Here is a 10,802-nt window from a genome sequence, read left to right as displayed (position 1 = left end):
AAGAAGAGCATGTTCCTCTAATGTTCCTCAGGTAGAACAGTCAAGAAGAGCATGTTCCTCTGATGTTCCTCAGGTAGAACAGTCAAGAAGAGCATGTTCCTCTAATGTTCCTCAGGTAGAACAGTCAAGAAGAGCATGTTCCTCTAATGTTCCTCAGGTAGAACAGTCAAGAAGAGCATGTTCCTCTAATGTTCCTCAGGTAGAACAGTCAAGAAGAGCATGTTCCTCTAATGTTCCTCAGGTAGAACAGTCAAGAAGAGCATGTTCCTCTAATGTTCCTCAGGTAGAACAGTCAAGAAGAGCATGTTCCTCTAATGTTCCTCAGGTAGAACAGTCAAGAAGAGCATGTTCCTCTAATGTTGCTCAGGTAGAACAGTCAAGAAGAGTATGTTCCTCTAATGTTCCTCAGGTAGAACAGTCAAGAAGAGCATGTTCCTCTAATGTTCCTCAGGTAGAACAGTCAAGAAGAGCATGTTCCTCTAATGTTCCTCAGGTAGAACAGTCAAGAAGAGCATGTTCCTCTAATGTTCCTCAGGTAGAACAGTCAAGAAGAGCATGTTCCTCTAATGTTCCTCAGGTAGAACAGTCAAGAAGAGCATGTTCCTCTAATGTTCCTCAGGTAGAACAGTCAAGAAGAGCATGTTCCTCTAATGTTCCTCAGGTAGAACAGTCAAGAAGAGCATGTTCCTCTAATGTTCCTCAGGTAGAACAGTCAAGAAGAGCATGTTCCTCTAATGTTCCTCAGGTAGAACAGTCAAGAAGAGCATGTTCCTCTAATGTTCCTCAGGTAGAACAGTCAAGAAGAGCATGTTCCTCTAATGTTCCTCAGGTAGAACAGTCAAGAAGAGCATGTTCCTCTAATGTTCCACATGTAGAACAGTCAAGAACAGGTTCCTCTGATGTTCCTCAGGTAGAAAAGTCAAGAACACGTTCCTCTGATGTTCCTCAGGTCCCTTAGTCAGGAGGAACATGGTCATTTTGTGTAGAGTTCAGGAGGAGCATGTTCATTACATGTTCATCAGGTGCAACAGTCAAGAAGAAGGGGTTCCTTAGACATTCCTCAGGTCCCACAGGCAGTGGATCAGGAAGAGTATGTTCTTCTAGAGCAGCTTTTGGCCTTGTACTCAGTACTCAGTGCTCCTTCAACCTGCAAAAAGAGGGAGAGGGTGATCTGAGGGTGAGCTGAGGGTGATCTGAGGGTGATCTGAGGGTGAGCTGAGGGTGATCTGAGGGTGAGCTGAGGGTGAGCTGAGGGTGATCTGAGGGTGAGCTGAGGGTGATCTGAGGGTGATCTGAGGGTGATCTGAGGGTGATCTGAGGGTGAGCTGAGGGTGATCTGAGGGTGAGCTGAGGGTGAGCTGAGGGTGAGCTGAGGGTGATCTGAGGGTGATCTGAGGGTGAGCTGAGGGTGATCTGAGGGTGATCTGAGGGTGAGCTGAGGGTGAGCTGAGGGTGATCTGAGGGTGATCTGAGGGTGATCTGAGGGTGATCTGAGGGTGATCTGAGGGTGATCTGAGGGTGAGCTGAGGGTGATCTGAGGGTGATCTGAGGGTGAGCTGAGGGTGATCTGAGGGTGATCTGAGGGTGAGCTGAGGGTGATCTGAGGGTGAGCTGAGGGTGATCTGAGGGTGATCTGAGGGTGAGCTGAGGGTGATCTGAGGGTGATCTGAGGGTGATCTGAGGGTGATCTGAGGGTGAGCTGAGGGTGAGCTGAGGGTGATCTGAGGGTGATCTGAGGGTGAGCTGAGGGTGAGCTGAGGGTGATCTGAGGGTGATCTGAGGGTGAGCTGAGGGTGAGCTGAGGGTCAGAGGAGCAGAGCGTGGGAGGCGGTGTGAGAAGCACTCACTGGACGGTGGTGATGGGTCTGGGCTGACTGCAACTCAGTTCTTTGGTGACGAGCCGGAGCAGCAGCTGAGAGGAACACAAAACAGAGCATAGAACTTAGTCTCGCGGTGACGTTCTTGCGGTGGCACCATGTGCACGTTCTCGCGGTGACGTTCTTGCGGTGGCACCATGTGCACGTTCTCGCGGTGGCACCATGTGCACGTTCTCTCTAACCTCCTAAAACATGCACACGATTGATACTAGATATTTAAAAGGTGCAATACTTTTCTGGTGCTGAATGTCTGGTTTGCAGTCGATTCAAATTGGAAAATGTTTGATCAAATCTCTGAGTGAAAACTCTAAATCTAAAACATTATCAATAGCGATCAATATTCTCAAGGACCAAAGCAGGTGTGAAACTTCTGGAGCTGTTTGTTATAATCAAGAAATAAAGCGAAGCAACGATAAAACCCGACTGAAATCTGAACTTCCACTTCAGGAATAATATCTACACGACACCAATGCATCGCTCATCTGGAACTCTACCAAATATATTCAAAAATAAACGGGAAAGAGAAGGCAATTTTGTTTTGGACAAAGACTTGGAAAAAGTGTGTACAGCAGGAACACAAAGCCATGGACTGTCCTGTGTCTGGGACTGTCCTGTGTCTGGGACTGTCCTGTGTCTGGGGCTGTCCTGTGTCTGGGGCTGTCCTGTGTCTGGACTGGGACTGTCCTGTGTCTGGACTGGGACTGTCCTGTGTCTGGACTGGGACTGTCCTGTGTCTGAACTGGGACTGTCCTGTCTCTGGACTGGGACTGTCCTGTGTCTGGGTCTGTCCTGTCTCTGGACTGGGACTGTCCTGTGTCTGGGACTGTCCTGTGTCTGGGACTGTCCTGTGTCTGGGACTGTCCTGTCTCTGGACTGGGACTGTCCTGTGTCTGGGACTGTCCTGTGTCTGGACTGGGACTGTCCTGTGTCTGGGACTGTCCTGTGTCTGGGACTGTCCTGTGTCCGGGACTGTCCTGTGTCCTGTGTCTGGGACTGTCCTGTGTCCTGTGTCCTGTGTCTGGGACTGTCCTGTGTCCTGTGTCTGGGACTGTCCTGTGTCCTGTGTCCTGTGTCTGGGACTGTCCTGTGTCCTGTGTCTGGGACTGTCCTGTGTCCTGTGTCTGGGACTGTCCAGTGTCCTGTGTCTGGGACTGTCCAGTGTCCTGTGTCTGGGACTGTCCAGTGTCCTGTGTCTGGGACTGTCCTGTGTCTGGGACTGTCCAGTGTCCTGTGTCTGGGACTGTCCTGTGTCTGGGACTGTCCTGTTGCACAAAAATAGAATAATATTGGACTGAAAGTAAGAATGCCCTGCAGACTGTGACACTGCCATGTCTGGACTTCAGAACCACACGGTGTATTTGGGCCTCAAAACTCTGGACTGTGTTGGGCCTCTATTGTTCTTCATCATCATCACCATTACGGGGCCAAACGCTCGGGGCCAAACGCTCGGGGCCAAACGCTCGGGGCCAAACGCTCGGGGCCAAACGCTCGGGGCCAAACGCTCGGGTCCAAACGCTCGGGTCCAAACGCTCGGGGCCAAACGCTCGGGTCCAAACGCTCGGGTCCAAACGCTCGGGTCCAAACGCTCGGGTCCAAACGCTCGGGTCCAAACGCTCGGGTCCAAACGCTCGGGTCCAAACGCTCGGGGCCAAACGCTCGGGTCCAAACGCTCGGGGCCAAACGCTCGGGTCCAAACGCTTGGGTCCAAACCAGGTGGAGGACTGTTTCAGAACTAGCCCATGCCTCTCACCTCTGGATTGTATATTTACTTACTTAAAATATGTGTCGTGACACATATTCATTTGCAATTACTGTCGTGATCACATGCAATGGTATTTATGTATTTATTTATTTATTTGTCTATGGGAGTTTTTATTTATTTATAGGAGATCTTCTACTGAAAGTGTTTTTCAGACTTCCTATAAGTGATCTGTTCTTCTGTATCTACCTCTGGATCTTCCTGCGTTGCACCAATGAAATTTCCCCATGTGGGACAATAAAGGAATATCTTATCTTTTATTGGTGCCTGTTTTGTGAGATCTATTTTATATATAATCTGATGTTTCTAATTGAATGGCCAGTAAGTGTTGCTTTGTATTTCTTGCAGTTTCCCTTGTGTAGTGACTTGAACGCTTGAGCTGCTCCGGAGCATGAAGCGAGCCCAACATCTGCTCCAGACAGGCTGCACCACTGCTCTTAAGTCAAGTATTATCCAAAAACAAATACAAAATGCTTTCAGTGTTTATTTCCTCAGACTTTTAATCATTGCCATTCAACGGCAAAAAGAGGAGTCTAATTCCTCCTCCAAAGTCTGACCCGTCTGCTGTGGACTTCAAAACATGATGGAATCTCAAGTTCAAATTGAATTCATTGCTCAGCCGGAGGTCAAAACCCAACAAAATCATTTCAATGCTACTGACCAGGAGAGCCAAGAAGTCTGCGGTCATCAGCATGTAGAAGACCTGGTCCCAGCCTCCTGGAGACAGCAGCCCGGCCAGCAGGGGTCCCAGAGCGGCCCCTGAAACACACGCAGTCTTTACACTCAAGTGTTCTGTGCTGTTCCACCTTCAGACTGTATCTGACGCCTAAAAGGTTCTGCTGCTGAGCCAAGTGTCTTTTTGAGCTTTGACAACTCCACCTGGATCTTATGACAGTAAATATGATATTCTAAAAGAAAGGACTCTCAAGCTAATGTACATATTTGGTCTCGAGATTAGGTTTAGGTTATTTCTGTTTCTCTATTTTTCTGACTGGTTTCAAATACAGTGATTCTGGATTCAAGTCATTTTCTTCCAGGCCGGTTATTTAGCATCAGAGCGGTCAGCAAAGGACACTTACCCACTGAGCCCGTCCCGTCGATGATGGCCGTGACTGTGGACAGGGCCCGTGCGTTCCCCTTCAGGCTCTTGTGTGTGCCCTGGGACAACACAAACTGTTCATGAATAGTCCAAATAAAAAGCGCAATAAAATCAATGGATGAAAAGTGTGAGTGCGTCGTCGTACCAGATCTGCAGAGACGGCCGTCGTAATGAGAGAGTACGGTCCATTCACCAGAGCTCCACACACCAGCAGCATCCCTGCAGCACAGCACAAGTCTAAACCAGGCCTAAACCAGAGCTCCACACACCAGCAGCATCCCTGCAGCACAGCACAAGTCTAAACCAGGCCTAAACCAGAGCTCCACACACCAGCAGCATCCCTGCAGCACAGCACAAGTCTAAACCAGGCCTAAACCAGGCCCAAACCAGGCCTAAACCAGGCCCAAACCAGGCCCAAACCAGGCCCAAACCAGGCCCAAACCAGGCCCAAACCAGGCCTAAACCAGGCCCAAACCAGGCCTAAACCAGGCCCAAACCAGGCCCAAACCAGGCCCAAACCAGGCCCAAACCAGGCCCAAACCAGGCCTAAACCAGGCCTAGACCAGGCCCAAACCAGGCCTAGACCAGGCCCAAACCAGGCCTAAACCAGGTCTAAACCAGGCCTAGACCAGGCCCAAACCAGGTCTAAACCAGGTCTAAACCAGGCCCAAACCAGGCCCAAACCAGGCCCAAACCAGGCCTAGACAAGGCCCAAACCAGGTCTAAACCAGGTCTAAACCAGGTCTAAACCAGGTCTAAACCAGGTCTAAACCAGGTCTAAACCAGGTCTAAACCAGGCCTAAACCAGGCCTAAACCAGGTCTACACCAGGCCCAAACCAGGCCTAAACCAGGTCTAAACCAGGTCTAAACCAGGCCTAAACCAGGCCTAAACCAGAGCTCCACACATCAGCAGCATCCCTGCAGCACAGCACAAGTCTAAACCAGGCCTAAACCAGGCCCAAACCAGGCCTAAACCAGGCCCAAACCAGGTCTAAACCAGGTCTAAACCAGGTCTAAACCAGGCCTAAACCAGGTCTACACCAGGCCCAAACCAGGCCTAAACCAGGCCTAAACCAGGCCTAAACCAGGTCTAAACCAGGTCTAAACCAGGTCTAAACCAGGCCTAAACCAGGCCTAAACCAGAGCTCCACACATCAGCAGCATCCCTGCAGCACAGCACAAGTCTAAACCAGGCCTAAACCAGGCCCAAACCAGGCCCAAACCAGGCCCAAACCAGGCCCAAACCAGGCCCAAACCAGGCCCAAACCAGGCCCAAACCAGGCCTAAACCAGGCCCAAACCAGGCCCAAACCAGGCCTAAACCAGGCCTAGACCAGGCCCAAACCAGGTCTAAACCAGACCTAAACCAGACCTAAACCAGGTCTAGACCAGACCTAAACCAGGTCTAAACCAGACCTAAACCAGGTCTACACCAGGCCCAAACCAGGCCTAAACCAGGCCTAAACCAGGTCTAAACCAGGCCTAAACCAGGTCTAAACCAGGCCTAAACCAGGCCTAAACCAGGCCTAAACCAGGCCTAAACCAGGCCTAAACCAGGTCTAAACCAGGCCTAAACCAGGCCTAAACCAGGCCTAAACCAGGCCTAAACCAGGTCTAAACCAGGTCTAAACCAGGCCTAAACCAGGCCTAGACCAGGTCTAAACCAGGCCCAAACCAGATCTAAACCAGGCCTAGTCCAGGCCCAAACCAGGTCCAAACCAGGCCTAAACCAGAGCTCCACACACCAGCAGCATCCCTGCAGCACAGCACAAGTCTAAACCAGGCCTAAACCAGAGCTCCACACACCAGCAGCATCCCTGCAGCACAGCACAAGTCTAAACCAGGCCTAAACCAGGCCCAAACCAGGCCTAAACCAGGCCCAAACCAGGCCCAAACCAGGCCCAAACCAGGCCCAAACCAGGCCCAAACCAGGCCTAAACCAGGCCCAAACCAGGCCTAAACCAGGCCCAAACCAGGCCCAAACCAGGCCTAAACCAGGCCCAAACCAGGCCCAAACCAGGCCCAAACCAGGCCCAAACCAGACCCAAACCAGGCCTAAACCAGGCCTAGACCAGGCCCAAACCAGGCCTAGACCAGGCCCAAACCAGGCCTAAACCAGGCCTAGACCAGGCCCAAACCAGGTCTAAACCAGGTCTAAACCAGGTCTAAACCAGGTCTAAACCAGGTCTAAACCAGGCCTAAACCAGGCCTAAACCAGGTCTACACCAGGCCCAAACCAGGCCTAAACCAGGTCTAAACCAGGTCTAAACCAGGCCTAAACCAGGCCTAAACCAGAGCTCCACACATCAGCAGCATCCCTGCAGCACAGCACAAGTCTAAACCAGGCCTAAACCACGCCCAAACCAGGCCTAAACCAGGCCCAAACCAGGTCTAAACCAGGTCTAAACCAGGTCTAAACCAGGCCTAAACCAGGTCTACACCAGGCCCAAACCAGGCCTAAACCAGGCCTAAACCAGGCCTAAACCAGGTCTAAACCAGGTCTAAACCAGGCCTAAACCAGGCCTAAACCAGAGCGCCACACATCAGCAGCATCCCTGCAGCACAGCACAAGTCTAAACCAGGCCTAAACCAGGCCCAAACCAGGCCTAAACCAGGCCCAAACCAGGCCCAAACCAGGCCCAAACCAGGCCCAAACCAGGCCCAAACCAGGCCTAAACCAGGCCTAAACCAGGCCCAAACCAGGCCCAAACCAGGCCTAAACCAGGCCTAGACCAGGTCTAAACCAGACCTAAACCAGGTCTACACCAGGCCCAAACCAGGCCTAAACCAGGTCTAAACCAGGCCTAAACCAGGCCTAGACCAGGTCTAAACCAGACCTAAACCAGGTCTACACCAGGCCCAAACCAGGCCTAAACCAGGTCTAAACCAGGCCTAAACCAGGCCTAAACCAAGTCTACAACATTGAGACTTCTCCAGGACTGATCCAGGTCTACAGTGAGACTTCTCCAGGACTGATCCAGGTCTACAGTGAGACTTCTCCAGGACTGATCCAGGTCTACAGTGAGACTTCTCCAGGACTGATCCAGGTCTACATTGAGACTTCTCCAGGACTGATCCAGGTCTACAGTGAGACTTCTCCAGGACTGATCCAGGTCTACATTGAGACTTCTCCAGGACTGATCCAGGTCTACAGTGAGACTTCTCCAGGACTGATCCAGGTCTACATTGAGACTTCTCCAGGACTGATCCAGGTCTACATTGAGACTTCTCCAGGACTGATCCAGGTCTACATTGAGACTTCTCCAGGACTGATCCAGGTCTACAGTGAGACTTTCAGGTTCCAGAACAAGCAGAATGAAAACTAGTCTAGATGAAGCCCAAAAAAGAAAGACGGGGGAGGATCGATTCCCAGGTGGTACGGGGTTTGCATCTTCTCCTCGTGCCGGCCGAGGTTTCCCCGCCCACTCAAAACATGTACAATAGGCTCCTCCCCTAAAGTTTAGGACAATTGTGCACTTTCCCTGTCTCAATAAATGAACTACCTAAACAAATATTCCAGGAGTTGGTCTGAAATTCTTCATCTGCAGGACTCTCAGGTCTAAAACTAGTCTAAACGAGGGCCAAACTAGGACAATACAAGAAATATGACACAACCAAACCAGGTCTGCAACAGGACTTCTCTGGGAGTCTTTTTCCCGGTCTAAACCAGGGGGACTATTTCAGGACTAAACTAGGACTAAAGTCACACACATGAACGTGTCACGTACCAGAATGTGAGAAGAACTGTCGAAGAGGCGTGACAAACACAACAGAAATCATTAAGAACCATTAAGAACTAAGTGTTAGCCCCGCCCACTTCATCCCTGCTCTCGCTCTAGCGCCGAGCCATAAAAGACTTAGTGGAGTTTTCAGAGCTCAGTGTAGACAGAAAAACACCGGGAATACGTCCAAGGCCAACAGAGGGCTTTAATCTCCCCGTCTGAACTCCAGCTCAGAGATAACGAGTGTCACAAAGCCAGTGAGCGACACAATTTGAGTTGAGTCTCTGTTAGCGCTCATGGGAAATGGTCCGTGTGCTGCGTAATGTGACCAGTCTGACCACAACAGCTGATTACACAAAACGAATACATAAAAACTCTAAGAACCCTGGGACGAGCTGGCCCGCCTGAGGCCCCAAGTCACTGGGATAGGCTCCAGTCACCTGCGACCCCTACCGGGAACAAGCAGTAGCAGCATGTTTCTTTTCCAATGTATTCATGTGCGTGTGCATTATATTCTACAGGTCACCGCAGTCCTTCTGGACACACCAGGCTCTGGGACGAGGGGCTCCGTACGAGGCGTGGCACATACACAAGTGAACAGTGTGACGTGAGAGCGCCCTCTGGTGAACTGGCCTGTGAGCTGCAGTGAGTGTTGTACTTTTCATGTGTTGTAGCGGGTTTATATGGTGCTTAACTTCACATAAAGAAGGACAGATCAGATCTCAGCCTCGACTCGGGATCTTCAGAATGTCAAAGAGCAAAGAAGGGTCAGTGTCTCACCTATGGTTGGTCCCAGTCCAAACTGACTGATCATGGAGAAGCCGTAGAGCTGCAGGACAACAACCAGGATTAGAACCAGACAAGCATAAATATGGAACTCTTCTTAAAAAGCACATCATGTTTGTCCCACCACAGAGACAGACAGACACAGAGACACAGAGACACAGAGACACAGAGACACAGAGACACAGACACAGACACACAGACACAGACACACAGACACACAGACACACAGACACACAGACACACAGACACACAGACACACAGACACACAGACACAGACACACAGACACACAGACACACAGACACACAGACACACAGACACAGACACAGACACAGACACAGACACAGACACAGACACAGACACACACACACACTCCTTGGCTCTTTGTTTTGTGCGTCCTGGGCTTTATAAATGAAGGCCCAGATCTGTAACTGCTGGTGGCATCACCTGCTCATCTCCATGGAGATAGTTTAATGCAATACTGTGGAACACTCCAGGCAAAGCATGGAACATGCTCTCCACCAGAAAAGTTACATAATAAAAGAGTTAATGAACAACGATTTTACTTATTGATTAAACTAGCCAATATTCTTTTGATGATTGGATCAGCTGTGTACAATGTAAAGCCTGTGCATAAGACTAAATGTACAGGTCTCAGCACATGGCATGATCATTATTCCATTGATTAATTCATTAATTAATTATTGTTAATCAATCAAATCAAAATAGTTTCAACCTGATTGACTTTTATTTTGGCTGTATTGTAAGTCATTGTTTATGTCTGTTTGAATCTCTACAAGCTCTACATTGACTCTATCTCCCTCTACTGGACAGATGCTGGAATCACAATGGTTTTCTGTCCATAGTTGTATTATTGTGCTGTATTATACTTATTTATGCATGCCTTTCATTTGTCATAGTTTATACATTATATTTGACTATTATTATTCATTGTTTTACGTCATCGAGGCCAATTCCTAGTTTGTGATCTTTATAATTGATGATCCTCATTAGTCCTGACAAGCCGTCGCTCTTCTTAATCCAATTAGGATTCTTTATGAAATTATACTTATGAAATATTATTTCATAAGTATAATTTAATTTCAACGAAGACAATCTTTGCTTAAACCATTGATGAAGATCAGAATATTTCAAATCTGAACAAATATTCAAAGTGTCTGACTCATAAACTGTGTAGACTCTGGAGTGTTGGTTTAATGCATATTTTCTGCTAAGAACTGTTCAAGTCATTGTTTAAGTCTTAAGTCTGTCGTCCTCCACTATCGTTACTCCATCTGAAAGTACATTCGAAGCATTTCACTTTTGGTGGAAGGATGTTTCTTCCAGTACTGTGTCTAGTTGTGCAAGTGTCTTCTCCTCAGTGTCGTTGACCCTGGCAGTAAACTCTTTAGGACGAGGACTCGTTACAGAGAGCCTGGACTCACAGTGGGAGCGGCCAGCAGCAGCATCACGGCACAGGTACTGGCCCTCATGCCCAGTTTGTCAGAGACCACGCCCGCCAGGACCCCACCTGAGGACAGAAGACAGGAGCTAATGAAGA

The 10,802-nt window shown here is 49.4% G+C and overlaps 1 protein-coding gene and 1 long non-coding RNA gene across 3 annotated transcripts in view; one reads left to right on the top strand and one right to left on the bottom strand.

Annotated features, from left to right (window-relative positions):
* Window positions 1-917: 917 nt before the first annotated feature.
* Window positions 918-10,802, bottom strand: part of slc37a1 (solute carrier family 37 member 1) — a 49,971-nt gene continuing 40,086 nt past the window's right edge. For both annotated transcript variants that reach the window (XM_072444180.1, XM_072444181.1), the window contains 7 exons: window positions 10,687-10,772; window positions 9,238-9,286; window positions 4,881-4,954; window positions 4,716-4,794; window positions 4,298-4,395; window positions 1,848-1,912; window positions 918-1,147 (listed from right to left, as the gene is read on the bottom strand). In XM_072444180.1, the coding sequence (XP_072300281.1) occupies window positions 1,132-1,147; window positions 1,848-1,912; window positions 4,298-4,395; window positions 4,716-4,794; window positions 4,881-4,954; window positions 9,238-9,286; window positions 10,687-10,772 (467 nt within the window). In that variant the 3' untranslated portion in view covers window positions 918-1,131. The remainder of the gene's footprint in view (window positions 1,148-1,847; window positions 1,913-4,297; window positions 4,396-4,715; window positions 4,795-4,880; window positions 4,955-9,237; window positions 9,287-10,686; window positions 10,773-10,802) is intronic.
* On the top strand, window positions 6,110-7,019 carry LOC140359314 (uncharacterized). Its single transcript, XR_011926850.1, has 3 exons — window positions 6,110-6,446; window positions 6,580-6,876; window positions 6,965-7,019. It is a non-coding gene; the product is annotated as an uncharacterized lncRNA (long non-coding RNA).

Source organism: Eucyclogobius newberryi, unplaced genomic scaffold (assembly GCF_026437365.1).
Source record: "Eucyclogobius newberryi isolate DKJ021-1_F unplaced genomic scaffold, fEucNew1.0.hap1 SCAF_14, whole genome shotgun sequence".
Classification (NCBI taxonomy): Eukaryota; Metazoa; Chordata; class Actinopteri; order Gobiiformes; family Gobiidae; genus Eucyclogobius; species Eucyclogobius newberryi.
Note: the sequence above shows the minus strand (reverse complement) of the source record. Positions and strands in the feature narration are given on the sequence as shown.